Consider the following 21214-nt stretch of genomic DNA (forward strand, 5'->3'; position numbering starts at 1 on the left):
TCCTATTTTCAATGTAACTCAAGCCGATAATCCCAGTAGTTTTTTTCCGTGAAGCTATGTGACGCTGGTAGTCTCTCATACTGTGCCGTTCTTACACTCTCAGCCGGCCAAAACAGTAATAATAGACAGTAATTGGCTTGACTTGACAAAAAATCGGCTTGAAATTTGGAACATAAACGACCCATACCGTGAAAATATTTCTTGGTATCTTTGAAATTTCACTGTAACTCAAGCTGATAGAATAGAATAAGTTTTATTGTAACCGCTTCTGAGGTCTTCAGAAGCATTACCTCCGTCACAATGTACAGCAAATGTCACACATACAATACAATAATTGGAAACATACTATTCTAAAAGAACTACAATATCATGATATATTAATATCATGTCCAAACAAAGAAAGATATTTAAAAAATATATATATTCAAATATAAGATATTCTGGTCTTGAAATACAATGCAGTCACACAAATAAAAACGAACAAACAAAAATGAAAAGTAGCAGTAGTTGATACAGTATGTACTCAATGTAGGTACTTCAACATAATATTTATAATTTTACAAAGTCCTAGCCAGTTCATAGAACTCCTGGAAAGTGTAAATGGGGTTACTGATTAGGAATATTTTTAGCCTCCGCTTGAAAACTAGATTTTGCAAACCTCTAAATTGTTCAGAGAGCGAATTAAAAAGCTTCACACCAATGAATAGAAATGTTTTTTGCGTGCTAGCATACTCGTAGCGGTTGGTGATCAAGTTGTTCCTGCCTCAAGTTTGATGTTCATGGGATATTCCCTGCTCAACAAAATTATTCAAATAATTCAAGGATAGTCCCTGTAGTTTTTTTTTCTTGACGCTGTTTTTACGTTTTTACACTCTCACCCGGCCAAAACAGTAATAATACACAGTATTTGGCAGTAATCGGCTTGAGTTGACAAAAAATCTGCTTGAAATTTGGAATATAAACTACCTATACCATGAACATCATAAGAATACCTTCTTATGCCATCTTTTCTCTATGGTTCAATCTATACAACCACGTCAAGGCAAGCTGCTAGACTAAGGTCCGGTTGCGCAACAGCTGGTTAAATTTTAACCGTGATTAATTTCACGAGAACCAATCAGAGGTGTTTTTAAAAAGACAGCTTCTCTAATTGGTTCTTGTGAAATTAATCACGGTTAAAATTTAACCGGTTGTTGTGCAACCGGCACTAAGGAGGATTGGCGAGGAGGCTTGAAAGGAGGATGCCGTTTAGATTAGTGTAAACTCTCCTTCCTTGATTTTTTTTCAATTTATGCTCAGTATTTTTACCCAAGATTTCTGTCACCTCCAAGATTTTGAGAGTCAATCTCGACTCCACCAATACAACGACATCTAGGTCACAGTATACATACAGTATGGAAACTCGGCTAGAACCCTGGCGCAAAAATCCGCCATCTTGTTAGGAGGTTCCGCATTGTAATAGTATTGATGGAAGGTTCGGATCACTTTAATGATCCGGATCAATTGATCTCGTTCACTGCCGCGAGCCAATCAGAAGACCAGGATTGGAACTTCCTAAGGTCGCGTGACGTGTCTAGTATTTGTGCCATGTAAAAAGCATTGGTTGGATAGGCGTTTGATTGACAGTTTCCATTCTGTATCTATTCTGTGTCTAGGTAATCTAGTAAATTACCTAGATGTTGATAATTTATAACAGGAAGACAATGTAGACAAAGCTGCTAGACAATGAGGGATCCTTTTGCGGATACTTCTGTGATCTGTAATTCTTTCAAATGTCTACCATCTGGTCTTATCGTTTTTCCCATTCCATTATACCTTCCTTCATCCCATCCTGTCATACCTACCTTCTCTTCAACTTCCTGATAACCTTTTACCGTCTCAAGGATTTAAGGATTTCCTATTGCATGGAAACCATAGTTAAAAAACCTTTAAATTCTCTCCCATTTTTGCACCACAATTAATAATTATAGTGAGGTTCACGTTATAATGGCAGTGTTTGATCAGCAATGCTATTGCTATCCTTGTCTATCATTCGACAAAGCGGATAGCGCCATCTCTTTTTCGCTTTGCTCTGTTGCCAGATCGTCTTTCAACAATGTAGAATTAATAATTAATTAACAAAATATTTCATCTTAATTATGAAAATTCGTTATGAAATCATTGAAAATGTAATTTCTTGCTTGATGAAATATAATTGATTATTTTAAGGTTGTGCAAAGGCTAAAAATAAACTTTCTACTGGTGATATTTTTCAAAGTTTTTCGATTTGTATATCATCAAGCTATCAAAATGAAAAAGTTTTCCCAAGAAAACATTTTTTTTCGATCATTACTTTTTGAGATATGAGCGCCCAAAGTTTAAATTTTTGGGACAGAACATTTCAAGTTAGGTAAGAGATGAATCAATGAAATTTAGAGGATAGATTCTTCATGGTATTTTTGATACCATGATTTGATTTAGTAAAACAAAAGTTTACTGAAAATATTAATTTTTGAGAAAGTTATTTAATTTACCAAAAATGACCAAAAAAACTCAGAAAAAGTTATTTTAGGTCATTTTTAGTAAATTGAATAACTTTCTCAAAAATTGATATTTTCAGGAAATCTTCGTTTTACTAGATCAACAATACCATGAAGAATTTATACTCTAAATTTCATTGATTCATCTCTTACCTAACTTGAAATGCTCTGTCCCTAAAATTTAAACTTTAGGCGCTCATATCTCAAAAAGTAATGATCGAAAAAAAATGTTTTATTGGGAAAACTTTTTCATTTTGATAGCTTGATGATATACAAATCGAAAAATTTGAAAAATATCACCAGTAGAAAGTTTATTTTTAGCCTTTGCACAGCCTTAAACAAGAATGAACAGTTAATATTACATTGATAAACCTGTATCAGCTACCGTCTATAGAAGGCATTGACAAGACAGAGGTTCAGCAACGTTGTTCTCCTATCTTTCTCCACTGCCATTTTAACGTGGACCTCACTCTAGTAGATGGATACCATAGTTAAAAAAAACCTTTCAATTCTCTCCCATTTTTGCACCAAAATTAATAATTAGCATATTGTTTGATGTCATATTATTTGCATGTATTCATTTGTAGATTTGTACCTTGTGTGTGTCAATTTTCTTAAATACTGAAAAAGGTGTAGAAGGAATTGTGTGGATTGCAGCTTCTCATGATTAATTAGTTTTAGGTTCTATTAAAACATTTGAGTTATTAAATTAAAAAACCCTGTGATTTAAAACAATTTAGTTATTAAATTAAAAAACCTTGTGATTTAAAACAATTGAGTGATTAAATTAAATAACCTTGTGATTGCAGGTGGCTCACTCTCAGCCACAAGTGGTGGATCAGGAGACGAGGATGACGATATGTTTGGAAGCAGGAAGAAGCAGAAAAGAGGAGTTTTGCCTAAACAAGCCACTAGTATAATGCGGTCTTGGCTCTTTCAGCACTTGGTGGTAAGTACATCAAAACACAAGAATTTATTCTCCCAAGATTGTTAACAATTTAAATAAATGATATTGAAGTGAAAATAAAAATCTTTATCCATTACGAACTACCATATATTTCATCAAGAGTTTTTGACGCTGGAATGACCACTTGCAGACTACAGAATGTCTGAGATAAGTCACTCCCTATTTTTATACAGATCAATTTCTTTATTTGTAGTGGCCCGAGCGGGTCATAGGTTTCGGAGGCTTCGGAGGAACTTAAGGGCTCGGAAATGTTAGAAGGAAGACACATTTTTAGCAATAATAAAGTTCGTGTTTATTACCTTGAAGTCCAGTGTTACACCACAACATGATCACTGAGGATGCTCAGATACCTTGAGAAGGAAGAAGCAGGATCACGACCACACCCTGTGGTTGAGATGTCGAGAGAGAGATCACCAAATCAATGCGTACTCGCATAAGACTCGATTGCAAGTGTCGCAAATCCTCTACAAAGAGAATTGTTAACTAGGGAAAACGCGTCACTAAACGCCTACTCTCTGGAAGAGCGTTTGTGCATCGACTCCCACGTCCTATTCACTACATATTCATGGACCAATTTGGTTAGAACTACATTTGTTAGATAGAGCACTCCTTGAGGTTTTGTTCAACACCAATTTTCATTTGTTTCAGTTTAGAAATGCCCCCTTCTTGACTGTGGAAGAACGAGCCAAAAATCAGCTCGTTATGAGATCTGGGGATCTGTAGTGCGAGTACAAAGGTGGTGGAGGGCTGAACGAGGGATCCATGGATGCAAAAACTGTTGAAAATTGCCATTCCAAATTACTAACAACAGGTAGTGTTGCTGATGTAAGACGATCAGGAAGACCATCAACGTCATGGACAGCGGAGAATGTTGACAGAGTTCGTGAAATGTTCATAAGGAGCCCTAAGAAATCACTGCATCAAGGATCTAGTGGCTTCCATGGTTTAAAACTGAGAGATATGAAATACCACTTTCACGAGATCCTTGATGCAGTGATTTCTTAGGGCTCCTCATGAACATTTCACGAACTCTGTCAACATTCTCTGCTGTCCTTGACGTTGATGGTCTTCCTGATCGTCTTGCATCTGTGACACTCCCTGTTGTTAGTAATTTGGAATGGCAATTTTCAACAGTTTTTGCATCCAGTGTTGCATGGATCCCTCGTTCAGCCCTCCACCACCTTTGTACTCGCACCACAGATCCCCAGACCTCATAACGAGCTGCTATTTTGGCTCGTTCTTCCACAGTCAAGAGAGGGGGCATTTCTAAACTGAAACAAATGAAAATTGGTGTTAAACAAAACCTCAAGGAGTGCTCTATCTAAAAAATGTAGTTCTAACCAAATTGGTTCATGAATAAAGAAATTATAGCTGTATAAAAATAGGGAGTGACTTATCAGACACTCTGTATAATAATTGTGATAAATATGAAATATTTACTCACTGACTGGAGTATGCTTTCGAATCGCATTGGATTGTCAACAGTGTTCCCACTGTGATTCGAAAACTTGCTCCAGCCAGTGAGTAAATATTTCACATTTTTCACAATCAATATAGTCTGCAAGTAGTAATTCTAGTGTTAAAACTTGATGAAATAAAAATATTCTTTATTAGTCTGAGTAAGAACGTTTTAGTCCTAACCACTCAACCTTGCAATAAGGCTGATATAATATGATATTGTTATGAATTGATATTATAAGTATACGGTAATATAAATGTCATGAGTGTAAAATACAACATACATGAATTGCTATAGTTATTAAAATTCCTCTTGTTTCTATTGTAGAAGAATTTATCAAATCTATCAAATTAATTTAATTGAAATTTATCAATCAAACAATAATCAATTGAATAAAGGAGCGATTGAGAAAGAATTACATTGTGATTTTTGCCACAGAGAAACTTGCAATGTTTGTAATCCTTGAAGCACTAAATAAGTTGAAAAACGAAATGGCAGAAGCGTTTTAGAACAGTCCCAAAACCGACAGAAATGGTAGGATTAGAACTTGAAGTTTACCTTTTTTGACCATGCAGATTGTATGTTGTCAATTTTGGATTGATGTTCAGTTTCCTTGTTGAAATATTTCTGTGAACTGTATTGTTTGTGCTAGAAAGTAATGCTAGTTTTGAGTTCTAGTGTGATGTTTCTGTAGTTTTAATATTTGTTCTTTCATTTGCTACAGCATCCATATCCCACAGAGGATGAAAAAAGACAAATTGCAGCTCAAACAAATCTAACACTGTTACAAGTGAACAATTGGTTCATCAATGCCCGCCGTAGGATACTGCAACCAATGCTGGATGCTTCTTCACCTGCTGATGGTAATTAATCATTATTTTCATTCAAAACTTGAAGAAAAACAAGTTTGAAATTGAGTTTTTAAATGTTGCAATGTACCTGATCTATAAAATTTACACTAGGAACCGAGATGTTGTGGAATTTATCCATATTAAGTTGAAATGAAAGATATGTTGTCAGCTCCGTATAATTTATTTAAGCCAAATTATTGTTCTAATGCACTCTAGGCATTATCATCCACTGGCCACTGATAATGATGCCTTGAGTGCTTTGAAACTATAGTTTGGCTTGAATAAATTATATCTCGACCTTCCTACATCTTTTTCCAGTAGGTCTATATTTCTGAACTTCAAGTGGCATTCTATTCAAATGACTGCACCAGTTGCGTCTATTTTGTATGATTCTTCCAGCAGTGGAAAAACCGTTAAAACCTGTCTTATATCAGTATTTCCAATTTTATCAATTCTAGTGCAGCCAAATAGCCTTCCTAGATAGATAGATAATTTTATGGCAACGATTTCTGAGTTCTTAAGAAGTTATACAATCGTCAAAATAATACATTCATTACATTAGAATATAGGATTTATTTTATAGAAATTTAATTTCTGCAGCTTGAATTCGAATGTCCATTTACCGTGTGTGAATCCAATTCTCACTTCCTGATTGATTGAGTACTTTATTTATGTAGATTACAATATATACTGGCTTATACACTTATATACAATAGCTTACAATACAGCAAAATTATAGATGAATTTACATAATATAGACTAATAGAATAATTATTGAACTGTATATGATATGAAAAAGAAATTTGTAATATAATAACAATAGATAATTATATTGTTATGCATCTACATAAATTGGTGGAGCTTTGGACATATCAATGTCCATTCTTCGGAAAGAATATTAAAATATCCTTCCCACTAACTCTCTACCAAATCTACCTGATAAGAGAATCGTAACAGCAATAGTACTATAGAACTTCATTCTAATTATTATTAAACGAAAATCCCAATTAAATGCTGTAAATCACCCCGAAGACTTCTGCTACTGCAAATATTGACCACAGGGTAAACAGCTAGATGGAAATTCGATGAGCGCTACAATACAAAAATTATTTGTCAACCCGGGAACATCATTCTCGTGTTAAATCAGGGTTAAATCATGTTGCTTATCATATTTAAATCATGTTGCTTATTATATCTAAATCATGATGCTTATTATATTTAAATCATGTTGCTTATTATATTTAAATCATGTTGCTTATTATATCTAAATCATGTTGCTTATTATATTTAAATCATGTTGCTTATTATATTTAAATCATGTTGCTTATTATATTTGAATCATTTTGATTTGATTTTTTCAGGTGTGACCGGTAGTAATGGCCAGTCAAGTAAAGCATCCAGTGGTACAGCTTGCAACAAAAAGACAAAATCTGGGGCAAATAAACAGGCTCCAGCACAAAGATTTTGGCCCAACAATATAGCTCGATTGTCTGCACTTGATAACACTCAAGGTAAACTTTGCGTTTTTTATCATGCTTCAATTTTTTTATAAGCTACTATTAACACACAATAAAAGTTATCAAGTACCTTTTTATTTTATTACAAAACAACTTGTTTCAACTGAGCCATTTTCAAGTGTAAATTTTTTAATGTTTACACTTGAAAATGGTTCTTGAAGAGTTGAAACTATGTAATAAGAATTGCACAACTTGTTTCAACTGAGCCATTTTCAAGTGTAAATGTTTTAATTTTTACACTTGAAAATGGCTCTTGAAGAGTTGAAACTATGTAATAAGACTTGCACAACTTGTTTCAATTGAGCCATTTTCAAGTGTAAATTTTTTAATGTTTACATTTGAAAATGGTTCTTGAAGAGTTGAAACTATGTTAAATAAGAAATTATTTTTCCATAATTGAAAAAACAGTTTTATTTTTGTCACATGCACATTTATTAGACTTGTACACAGGACTGCAGTTTCGTGCTCATATCAACACATCTTCAGCTGTAATGTGTTGATTTCAACAAGAATCTGCAGTCCTGTCAACAAATTTAATAAATGTGGATGTGACAAAATGAAAACTGTGTTTTTTCAATCTCAGAGTAGAAACTACCTGTGTTGTGATGGAATAAAAGGATAACTTTCACTGTGTTTAATCTCAGTAGCCCTGATTAGAAAAGTGAGTATTCAAAATGGTTGTTAAGAGCTTCTATTTACAGTGACTATTAAAATTAAAATCACATATATAAGTTGTGAGCTTGTATTGACAGTGATTATTAAAATATGATTTTATTAAGAACATTAGGAACAATTTAGAGATGATTATTAGAATATTAGATGATTATATTACAGTGATTATGAAAATATTATTTTTTTAAGAACATTTGGAACAATTTAGAGATTCCTCTTATAAATCGAAGAAAGAAGTGTTAGCTACTTTGATGTCAATCAATCAATCAATCATTTATTTCTTTCCAAAACATACATGAAAATGTACATGTCATTGGTAATGAACTTTACTAGAGAAAATCGTTAGTTGAACAACCAATTCTTTTGTTAGGAGTAAGTTGAATAATTATTAGATTGGATTTTGAAATGTACCAAAAGTATAAGCCTTATATATTTTTGAATAATTCTAAAATCGTATGTTACTACATTTTAAAAATCTCTAATTGTTTGGAAGAGGCTGTGCATTGTAAATATATTTGGTACATTGCAAGCTTTTTCCATCTTGTTTTCAAATTGTTTTGTTTATCTTCATTACATTCTGAGCATTTCATTAAATAATTAATTAATTTATTAAAAAACAAGGAAGACTACAGGAATTACGCCTAAAACAGTCTTCACTACAATATTGACAATTGTATAAATTAAGTTACTAGTGACTAGAAGTTACTAATCTAGATTCAATAAACAAATTCAAACTAACAGTCAGAAAAATGCTAGTAGAGAAAGCCCTATACTCTGCTGCCGAATTTTAATTTGTGAAATGGGGGGGGGCTGTAGAGTGCAACTTAATTTTTGTGACTTTCTTTTCCATGTGAATTTGATGAGATACATCATAGAGTGTATTTATTTATTTTACTTTCAAGAAGTTAGAACTAAGTCTTTTAAATATAATTTTGTTCTAGTATTGACATGTCACCAGTCAAATGAGTGTTACTCAAAAATTGATGTAATGTGACGATAAATAAATGAAATGAAGTGAAAGTACAAGTTGTTTAGAGAAAATGCTCAATTCATTAAAATATATAAAATAATTATCAAATTAATTTAAAAAATAATATAATAGAAAACAGTATTTGTCACAAAAACACAATTTTTGTTTTAATTACACTTTGAAATATAGACAAATTTAAAAAAAAAATAACAATTTACTTGAAGAAAGAAAAAATATAGACGTGACAAATGTACTGTGCGCAAAGAAAGAAATTTCCGTCCGCTCACTGGAGTATCAAGAAATGAGCAGTTAATATTTGGTACATTGCAAGCTTTATCTGCATTGTTTTCAAATTGTTTGTTTCAATATATAAAATATGAATATACTACTAGTGTATGGATAAAATAGATTCATAGTATCCGTTGAAATTAATAAAATAATAGAATAAGAATATAAATTATAACTACTCGTTTCGGTATTATTATTTTATTAATTTCTAAGGGTACTGTAATTCTACTTTATTAGAATTAATATAATGTAATTATCTATCTCTTTTCTGTATAGGGCTACTTGTAATATAAATATAAAGAAATAAGAATCTCAGTACCTTTTTTTTAAAATATTTTATCACTACATGTTTCGGACATTTATGCCATTTACTTCATATAACTTGAAAATTGCATAAATGTCCGAAACATGTAGTGATAAAATATTTCAAAAAAAGGGTACTGAGATTCTTATTTCTTTATATTGTAATTATCTATTTTCTACATGAAAGTATCCCTGAATTCATACATTTTAAGAAGATATGGAACTAGTGTATGGTTTTGTATGATTGTAAATATTGATTTAGATATAACTTGATTTGAATAGAATAATATTATACATCTGTAATACACTTACACCTATTAACTATTTCGCCGCATTACACCAATTAAAATCCATATTAATATTGTGGTAAACCGACGTGCTGTTTTATAAGGTAGACCTATTTCTAAGATTTGTGAATGGATATTAAGGCTGTGCAAAGGATAAAAATAAACTTTCTACTGCCGATATTTTTCTAAGTTTTTCGATTTGTATATCATCAAGCTAACAAAATGAAAAAGTTTTCTCAGAAAACATTTTTTTCCGATCATTACTTTTTGAGATATGAGCGCCTGAAGTTTGAATTTTTGGGACAGAACATTTCAAATTCGGTCAGATATAAATCCATGAGATTTAGATGATGGATTCTTCATGGTATTGTTGTTATAGTAAAACAAAAATTTTCTTAAAATATCAATTTTTGAAAAAGTTATTCAATTTACCAAAAATAAACCAAAATAACTCAACTTAAAGTTATTTTTAGTAAATTGAATAACTATCTTAAAAATTGGTATTTTCAGATTTTTTTGTTTTATTAGATCAACAATACCATGAAGAATCTATCCTCTATATCTCATGGATGTATCTCTAACCGAATTTGAAACGTTCTGTCCCAAAAATTTAATATTTAGGCGCTCATATCTCAAAAAGTAATGATAGATATGAGCGCCTGAAGTTTGAATTTTTGGGACAAAACATTTTAAATTCGGTCAGATATAAATCCATGAGATTTAGATGATGGATTCTTCATGGTATTGTTGTTATAGTAAAACAAAAATTTTCTTAAAATATCAATTTTTGAAAAAGTTATTCAATTTACCAAAAATAACTCAACTTGAAGTTATTTTTAGTAAATTGAATAGCTATCTTAAAAATTGGTATTTTCAGATTTTTTTGTTTTACTAGATCAACAATACCATGAAGAATCTATCCTCTAAATCTCATGGATATATCTCTTACCGAATTTGAAATGTTCTGTCCCAAAAATTTAATATTTAGGCGCTCATATCTCAAGAAGTAATGATCAGAAAAAAACATTTTTCCCTGTGAAAACTTTTTCATTTTGATAGCTTGATGATATACAAATCGAAAAACTTTGAAAAATATCACGAGTAGAAAATTTATTTCTAGCCTTTGCACAGCCTTAAGTCTGATCATGATGAATGGACTCGCATCTCTAGATATGGCTTCGAAGAGATAATAATGTAATTAAGGTGAAATGAAAGCGATGTTGTCAGTTCCACATAATTTATGCGAAACTATAGTGTCAAAGCATTTGAGGTTCATCATCATTAGTCACTGGGTAGGTTTGGTTAGGTTAAGTAACCAAACATTTAAGTAACCATAGTTTAGTCCAGTGGTCGCCAAACAGTCGATCGCGAGCTACCGGTAGCTCGTGGGGTAGTTTTTGGTAGCTTACACAAATGCTCGTGCAAAAGAATGTCGTCCAGTTTGAATATAAACACTTTCCCAGTCTGAAGAAAATCAACGACGAGAAAAATCCTCCGCTGCACCGCAGCAATAACCAAGAATACGTTACAATTCTTTCAGACTTGAGACAACAGTTTGATCAACGATTTCAAGATTTTGAAAGCATATCAAATATGGTACAATTCATGAACTATCTTTTGTAGATAACTATGCAGAAGATTTTGCAGCTTGTGTTGTAAAACATTTTGGTGGAGATCAGGCTTCAGTTGAAATGGAATTTGTGGATTTTCAAAATGATCTGTCTCTCAGATCACTTTCTACAACTGGAAATATTTGGTCTCAAGTCCCCAAATAAAAATATCCAAATATTATTCAAGTTGCATTGAGGTTGAAAGCTATGTTCAGCTCTACTTACTTGTGTGAAGCATCTTTTTCAAGTATGAAATTCATAAAAAATCTATATAGGAACAGACTGACCGATGAACATTTGGACAACTGCATCAGAATGGCGGCTACAACGTACACTCCAAACATCAAGAAAATAATTGATGACCAAAAAGAGTTCCACTGCTCTTATTGAAATGTACATTTCAACTTTTGTTATACTTTTTGCTATGAGATAAGTAGATTTCAACACTATAAATGTATCTTTATAGGCAATAAAAGTGTGAAAATTTCATTTTGCGTACCGTACTTTCTTCAGTCTAATATTTCTTGGTAGCTCACTAGAAGATTTATAAGTTCTATTCTAGCTCACAGGCTCATAAGTTTGGCGACCATTGGTTTAGTCTAACCAAAGAGTACCACTGATAATGATGATGCCTCAAGTACATTGAAACTATAGTTTGGCTCAAATGAAATATGTAGAACTGACAACATATCTTTCGTTTCACCGTAATATGGAGAAATTACACAACATTTATGTACATAGTGTAATATTAATTGATAAAGTAATTGTCTGAAAGACAGCTCTGCGGGTTTAAATGGTGAACGGCCATTTTTCCAAGAGCTGCATCACAAACAATTCCCAAGAATATTTTCAGCCATGCACGCTTTGTTTAACTATAGTTAAACCAATTTAAACCAGATTTAGTAGAACCAATCAAGTAGGATTGTAACCAGTCAGAGGCATTGATTGCTTTGCCAATCTTACTTGGATAAGATCGTTCTTGAGAATCTTTCATAAATACAACACTGAGGCTATTTACACACACATCGATTTTTGTTCGTACGGTATTTTGCAGTCCTTACAAAATCTATTAAATGAAACAGATGATTTCAAACAGATGATGTTGTCAAGTTCCGTTTAATCTGATAGAATAATTTATAAGGACGGCAAAATATCGTACGAACAAAAATCGATGTGTGTGTGTGTGTGTGTGGTTAAGGCTAGTACACACACATCGATTTTTGGGCGTCTGATTTATTGCCGTTTACAGGCAAGCCACATGAAGCGTTATTACACTGACGGCGGACGATTGAGAGCTTCCTTCCGACTCGTCCGCCGCCAGTGTAAAAAAAGCCTCATGTGGCTTGCCCGTAAACGGCAATAAATCGGACGTCCAAAAATCGATGAGTGTGTACCAGCCTTAAGCCGCGCACACACACGTCGATTTTTGTTCGTACGATATTTTGCCGTCCTTATAAATTATTCTATCAGATTAAACGGAGCTTGACAAACATCATCTGTTTGAAATCATATGTTTCATTTAATAGAATTTATAAGGACGGTAAAATACCGTACGAACAAAAATTGATGTGTGTGTAACTAGCCTTAGGGTTGTATTTATGAAAAAATACAAAACTCTACCAGATTGAACGGAGCTTGGCAAACACATTTATCTATTCATATGGCTTTTATCGGCAGAGAGATCCTTTTGGATGTCCTGCCTTGCCGTATTACCCAATGTCATTTCCTATTAACACTCAAGTTTATAGGTTATATATTGGGTTCTTCATGTTTTCTCAGTAAAAATTTGCACTTTCACTTCATGAGTTTCTATTTTATAAAGTTAAAAATGAGAAAACTTATTTTTAAACACAATTCACATTTATAAAGCAAACAAATATAAAATTTTGATAATAGTATTGAAGCTGAAAATTTCACATTATAAATTTTTCCATGGCAACCAATATGCTACATTAATAGTTGGACATGATTAAATCTAGAATCTTAATAATTAACATTATGTTTGCAGATACACCATGAATTTGCCAAGTTATGTTCAATCTTTATCTAAACCGTGATTCAAAAAGAATACCACAACTTTGAAAATCTGTATTTAATCAAGGAAACATAATAGAAACTTAATAATTAACATTATGTTTGCAGATACACCATGAATTTGCCAAGTTATGTTCAATCTTTATCTAAACCGTGATTCAAAAAGAATACCACAACTTTGAAAATCTGTATTTAATCAAGGAAACATAATAGAAACTTAATAATTAACATTATGTTTGCAGATACACCATGAATTTGCCAAGTTATGTTCAATCTTTATCTAAACCGTGATTCAAAAAGAATACCACAACTTTGAAAATCTGTATTTAATCAAGGAAACATAATAGAAACTTGGGTTGTAAATCAAAATGAAGAGTATTAAAATAAGTTTTTCCCACTAGAAAACAAGTTCACAAATGTTCAATGTGACCCCCTCCAGACACTCGAGTGATATCAATGCGATACTCGAACTCGTTGCACACCCTCAGTAGCATATCGGGCGTAACAGTTTGTTAGATGTTGTTATTTCTTGTTTGAGCTCCTCAATGTTAGCTGGTAGAGGCGGTCGATACACCTTATCTTTAACGTACCTACATTGAAAAAAATCTCAGGGGGTGAGGCCAGGGCTTCTTGGAGGCCAGTGATGAAGTGCTCTGTCTCCAATGCAGAGGGAGTGGAACGAGTTCGAGTATCATATTGATATCACTCGATTGTCTGGAGGGGGTCACATTGAACATTTGTGAACTTGTTTTCTAGTGGGAAAAACTTATTTTAATACTCTTCATTTTGATTTACAACCCAAGTTTCTATTATGTTTCCTTGATTAAATACAGTTTTTGAAAGTTCAGTTTTCAAGTAAATAGATTATATTATAGATATATATCTTCTATCTATATATTATGGCTTCTGTAGGTATAGATATATTACCAAAATTGTTGAAATAAATAGATGATCGTTTTTGAAAGAATAGATAAACTTAGATTTAAATGTTGTTTTATTTGTAGACTCCAGTTTGCTGAGCGTGGATGATGAATTGGAAAGCAGTTGTGAAGAAGAAGAAGACTTGGATGAGGGGGGTGAAGGAGAGGGCAGTTGTAGCGATGGTGGTGAACTGGGGGGAGCGGGGAACATAACTACCACCCCTACAAGTCAACAAGAAGACTCTGAACAGTGATGTTTTCACTGACCAGCGGCTGTGAAGTATAAGTATACGAATAATAATTATTGTAAGCATAATCTTAGTCAAAAAATTTTGTGAACTTACACGTTTATTATTAGTAGCCTACGTATGTGTGTGTGTACACATTTAGAATAATGATCAAAAGTTCGTATGGTAATGCAGAAAGTCAGAAGTGCCTTTCATTTATTACTGCACTATTTGGCTGATAATTCGTTTCTATTTGCAACCTGTATGAACTTCATTGATGATTGACTAACAAAATATCATCCGTGGGCCCTTTTGGCTCTGGATACAAACAATAAATTACTACGCAATTGAACGTCTTGAAGACTTGAGCTATTTCGTAAAATAACGGAGGTACCAAGTGTTGAGTCTCATAGACACAAGTTTCAGAGATTTTAGTTGTATTCTGTTACAATTTCAACAAAATACACAAATTTCAGCTTCATTAAATAATGAGACTTGAACTTGCCACAATTTATTTAAATAATTAGAAATTAATTTCTATTTTATCTTTGTCAGTACAATGTATTCGGTGGTTTGGACCCACTTAAAACTGTAGGTCCACTCATCTTTCATCATTATCATATATATCACATTACCCAATCAAAAACCTGGGTGGGCAACACCCTCTAAAAAATTGTCTTATTTACAAATATATCATTTTATTTCTTTAAACAATTTTTGTTTAAAATTTAAACTCTATTTTTCAATTATTTTTGGGACGTGGAGATTCCCTCTATAATTTTTGAGTTTTGCGCTCACTGTTTTGTTCGAAAGTTTGTTTCCCAAAAATTGGCAAATTTAGCGAGGAAGAATACCTTTTATTATTTTGTAAATCATAACAATTTTGCCAATTCTAGTGAAGTTTTTCGGGAAATGTAATCAGACTTTATTCATTATTTTTCTTTATAATCATCACGAAACCCATTCGGGTTTCACCCAATCATAGGGATAGACCATTGCAGTTATGAATTATTTGCATCACAGTTATTTGTCATCACATGTCAATTCAATGTTAAATATTGTTAGCCTACCTCATATTGATATTATTTTAATGGTTTAACCTCATATAGATATTATTTTATGGTTATAAATTTAATCATTGACAAAGCATTTCGTCAAAGGTTATCAATCAAAAAATCATAAAATGGTTTATCTGTCATTTTATATCATTGTTGACTGAATTAACTTCTTTTGTATTACTCTTCTAGTAAACTGAAAAACATCTAGACATTGAGTGTTCTTTTGTTTTGTGTTTACTTTTAGTTTGTTCACCTTGTTTTATCCAACCTGTACTCGATCATATATATCATATATCTGTTGAACAATTTTCTTATTAATCTAATTATATTCATCCATTATACAATATCACTTATCATTAAAGTATCTTCTATTGTATATCCTATGTACCCAGCTCTTTTTTGTTCATATTTTGTACACAAGAATTATCACTGAAAAATTATTATCTTTGTCTGAAGCCCTTCAAGGAAATTCCAATTTTGTTGGATGAGTTCTCACTAGATTCTGTCCTTTGCAACCATCTTCTCTCCTCCTATATAATGGGAGATCTCTCTAATTGCAATGAGGAAATTGTAGCTCAAACTCTTATAAATTGCATTGCCAGTTATATAATCTTTTACAGTTTGAAATGTTTAGTAAGAGTAATTTTGTTATTTAATTTGTTTATCAATCTTTCTAAATTCAAAATTTCTTGTTTGTGTTTTCTCAGTAAATTGGACACTAAATTTTTATAAAGTGGAAGACATAACCTTCTTTCTGGACTAGTATATGAATCAACAAAATTCTGGGAAGGAACAGTTTTGGGATGTGCCTCCCCTGATTATTTTAATGAATAATTGTGTATCTTGAATCAATAAATGAATGAAATTAAATTGCAATAAGTTGGGCTTGTTATTGTTGTGACTTATTGGGTGCTGAATTTTTTGTGGTTTATATGGAATACTAGCTCCTGATTCAGATATGTATTTTGTCAATGACTTATATTCCATAGGTGGTACTATGCGTTTTTATTATTCAGCAAAATTGTACGAAGAATTTTTGAAATATAAATCATTGGATATTTTTCTCTCTACCATCAATAATGTATGTCTAAATATGGTTTGACAAAGGGTTCAAACAACAATTTTCTAAGTGTGTACAGAAGTGTGTGATTGTGTAAGTGTAATTATTGCTCATTTTGAGGTTTTGATCCGCTTTAAAATTGGACTTTACAAGGCATAACCTCTTTAGCTTTAAGCCTTTAAGAGTTTCTATAGGCTATGTTTCTCGAGAATAAGTAAAATTCAAAGGAGGAAATTATTCTACTTATCTATTCAAATAATTGAGAGAGAAAAAATAAGGAAACCTTGTGCTATTTCTTTCCCGAATTTTATTATCCATTAGCAATCAGACATCCCCATTTTTAGGAAATTTTGGAATCTTGCTATCTCAAATGCAATATTACAACAGCTATTTACTGGCATAGTATATCTTCTAGTATTATTATTAGAAATATCAGGAGGTAAAAAATAATACTAGCAGTTGTCAAATTATTGATAATTGAGTACAAGTTCACCATAAAATGATTCCTCGGAAAAGAAGTAGCATAGTGAATTCTACCACAATTAGTTCAATCCCTTTCAGAAATGCCATTTCAAAACAATCTAAATTATATTTTAATTGAATAATTTCCTCCTTATTGTTCATAAAAGCGTTTATGAGTACGCTTTCGTCTGTATGTAGTAAATACTCTAATTATGTGATCGAATATGTATACTCAACCAATTTAGTATAAAGCATTTAATTTGGCACACGAAGCATTGTTCATTTAGTTTCATAGTATTGTATTTATTTTCATATACGTTGAACATAGAGGTAGATTTCATATTCGAAAAGCCAAATTGAACTCTTATTATAGTTCTTTGTAGAAGCAGTTGTATACATTTAATAATGCTTTATATAGTATACGATTATACCTTGAACTTGAATTGGAATTTGTAGCTTAGTCATACGAATGATCAGTAACTACGTTTCTCAGTTAATTTTTTGGTGCATATTTATTCTGAAATCAAACCTTTATACCAATAATATTGAAAATAAATACTGGCTTCGCTCGCCCAAGTATTTAATTCAGGTATGTATCTAGTTCATAATTTTTTGAAAATGCAAAGTACTCTATGGTACCTCATACTCTTACATAGAACGTCAATTTGTGAGCCGAATTAGAACTCTATTAATGACGTCCAAAATGGGAAATTGAACTTTTTTTTCTATTCTTCTTCAATTAATTTCGATAGTTCTTCTATCTAATATTTTCAAACCCTTACCACTCTTTAGTTCATAGCTGACCAAATTTGAACACTCAAAATGTAACCAAATTTTGGATAAATCGTTATCAAAAAATGTGGGAAAAACAAAATCGGCTTGAAAGACGTGAACATGAGACATTTTTTTGAAAATAATTTTAAACTCGTTCCCAGAATCTGCCTAGAGAAGCACTAAACGTGAATGCACGTTTTTTGTGTTTTTAAATGTAATTTTTTTCTAGAAATTTTTTCCAAGTGGTTACTGTATCAGATTCGAATGTTTATAGTGCTTCAAAATTCCAGTTCTGTGTGATTTCAGATTTTGTTTTTGGAATTCACTGCTTGTGTTCTTTGAAGAATAGAATTGTAAATAGAATTAATTATCTAAGATTTTAGATGAATATTATTCTGATAATTACCAAAAATCCTTGAATAACCATGTATACGAGAAATGTAATAGATTGTGAGAATCTAATGTGCCACATCCAGTTCTTTAATTAATATTGATAGTTCTTCTATCTAATAGTATAGATGTAGAATATTTCCATAGTTCGAAATGCTTATTGAATTTTTATATTATTATAAGAGTGTACTGTCCATCAAATTCAATGTTAATAATGATAATTATTATTTTATTCGACAAATTTTATATTTTTAATGATTATTTGTAAATGTTTTGATTTGCTCCAACTGATGGAAAGATATATTGGCCCAGGGAATCTAAAAGGCCAGAAGTAATTCTCCTGATTTGATATTATTACAGTGTAATTATATTTTCTATTTGAAACAGAGTGTACTGTTCAATATTTGTGATATTTAAAGTAAGGTTAAGAATATAAATCAAACAATGAATATTATTATTTCAAAACTCAAGTTCATGACATACCATTAAGTACCTATATATTAATTTATCACTCTTCAAAATATGATGATTTTTCTTAGTTTATTCTAGGAATCAGTATAATTTCAATTATTAGTGTGATCAATAGTGTGCGACTTTTTGTGCAAAAGTTTTATTACTCTAATGTTTGATCTAAAGTCTTGTATTTGAAATTTTAGTGAATACTTGTGTGTGTTTTTCCCTTTTCATATACTCGATCATTTATCTAATCCATAAGCTAAATCAAAATTATTTTCAACATACAAGTGGTTTTTAGTTCTCAACTATTTGAATGAGTTTATTTTCAATCAAGTTATTAGACCTAAACAGTTAATAAGCCTGTATTCTCTTTGCTTCTTATTACTCCTTAATATAACTGATATAATAGATTACGATTACCTTGCTTTTCAACTTAGTAGTATATAATATCAATAAATAAGAAATAATACATTTTCAAATCCAAGACCTTTTCCTAGTCAAAAAATGCTCATTATCCATTTTTTTATTATACAATGCTAAATATTATTTTTTATACTATAAATGTAACGTGCCACATATATATGTGTATAATAAATTTCCGTGTTTGAATAATAGTTTTGCTTATGTATTAACACATCACAGAGTATGTATTCATGGAGTAGATGCTGTTTTGGAATTGCATTTTTCTTTAGAACGATTTCAGTGGTGTTATCAATTACCTGACATTAATGATTGTTAACCATTTTTGAATGTATACAATTTATGATTATATCGTGTACAGTTTTGTATTATACTTATGAACCGAGACATGACATGACTTAACACTCTATGATGGGGTAGAGAGCTGTTAATAAACTTGAGTATTTTTTAGTGTTCATCAACATATTCATCTCAACGTTTCATGAACATTTAGCGAATGTTCGGTCGTCAGCATTCATTTTGTATTAAATTGGTTATTTCAACCAATCTTCATCTCATTCCACTTTGTGCCATATAATTGTTCGTTGCAATAAGTTTTATTGGATTTCTTGATACTAAGCCTTGAGCTGATTGACAGATTGCCTGGAATATTGTAGCATGCTTGCTTCTTCGCGTGTAAGCAGTCATTTACATGAAAATTATTTGTAATCAATGATGTGCTTATCAGTGATGTTGCACTTTACATGTGCAGTATTCCTCGCTTAACTGTAGATTGATTGTTTGTTTATTTCTTTTTGCTGTATGTGACTAATAAGAGATGTAATGTAAAAATCATGTCGTATAATTGAATGCAATGTTAATCATTTTATAATATTAAACGAAACTCATACCATTTCAGTTGATTACTTTACAGAATTTCCTTTTAAAATAGGCTAGATGATATTAGTGTAATAGTCCAGTGGAGATACCAGTTTGAGCTCGTTGATTTGGGAATGATGTTGGATATGGTCAGATTCTATTAGCTCTCTTATAAAAACCTAGATAATGGAACCACTATAAATTATTAGGTTTTTCTAGTGTATAAAATTCCCTCCAGTGGCGTAACGTTTCCAAACCGGGCCCCCCCGCAAAACAAATTCCGGGCCCCTCTTCTAAAATCGTACCACCTTCTCCAGCCCCCTTCTCCCTTAATCCCAAGCATTAAACTCTAATGTGAACGTACATCTTTCATAGCTTACATAGCTTCGTTGAAAAAATAAAACTTGTTCTCGATTGAATTCTACAATTCAAGTCAAGAATTATGTTTTAAGCTACAAATATAGAATCCAACCTTTAGAGCTAGAACTAGAGTTAGTAAGTAGTATCTAGTCTTAACATTCATGAATTATTAAAATAATAAAGTTAATAATTTATAAAAACATTTGATTTGATGTCTCCTACATGCCTCCAAGTTCATAATTAATTTCAAAATAATTTCTTTCCTCCAATGCTTACTTAAAGATAGTAAATAAATATAACGATCTACTTTAGAACCATTCTGACAATCTTTGTTTGAATCAGAGAGTAAAGAAGTAAACCTTATCTATAAGTAAGTGGTTTGAATAGTCTCAGTCTGGTCTGGATTGTCTCACCGGATGTATAAATTTTAATGATTTGTAAACAAACAACATTCCTCATTTTCCAATAAGCTCGATCATTACCAGCACACAATCATTGAAGCTCTGTCAATGGAACTATATTATTACGAGTAGATTTGAACAATGATTGTTTTTCTTTCTTGCCTTATTCATTATTTTCTACTTGTATTCTCTTGATATTAATTTATAACCAACATTGTTCTATTGCATATTTCTTCTACACAATGAATGAAACCTGCCATTTTCCACAATAAAACTTCTGCTTTTTTAACAAAAGTTATACTTCCATGATTATTTAATTTTTCTTTTTAAAGTATGCAATATATAATTATC

The 21214-nt window shown here is 31.6% G+C and overlaps 1 protein-coding gene across 1 annotated transcript in view; it reads left to right on the forward strand.

Annotated features, from left to right (window-relative positions):
• The window catches only part of LOC111045077 (homeobox protein Meis1), a 28558-nt gene extending 8422 nt beyond the window's left edge, over positions 1-20136 (forward strand). Inside the window, exons 6-9 of the mRNA XM_039442207.1 lie at positions 3329-3468; positions 5670-5808; positions 7158-7307; positions 14482-20136. Of these exons, the coding sequence (XP_039298141.1) occupies positions 3329-3468; positions 5670-5808; positions 7158-7307; positions 14482-14651 (599 nt within the window). The 3' untranslated portion in view covers positions 14652-20136. The remainder of the gene's footprint in view (positions 1-3328; positions 3469-5669; positions 5809-7157; positions 7308-14481) is intronic.
• The last annotated feature ends 1078 nt before the right edge of the window (positions 20137-21214 follow it).

Source organism: Nilaparvata lugens, chromosome X (genome assembly GCF_014356525.2).
Source record: "Nilaparvata lugens isolate BPH chromosome X, ASM1435652v1, whole genome shotgun sequence".
NCBI lineage: Eukaryota > Metazoa > Arthropoda > Insecta > Hemiptera > Delphacidae > Nilaparvata > Nilaparvata lugens.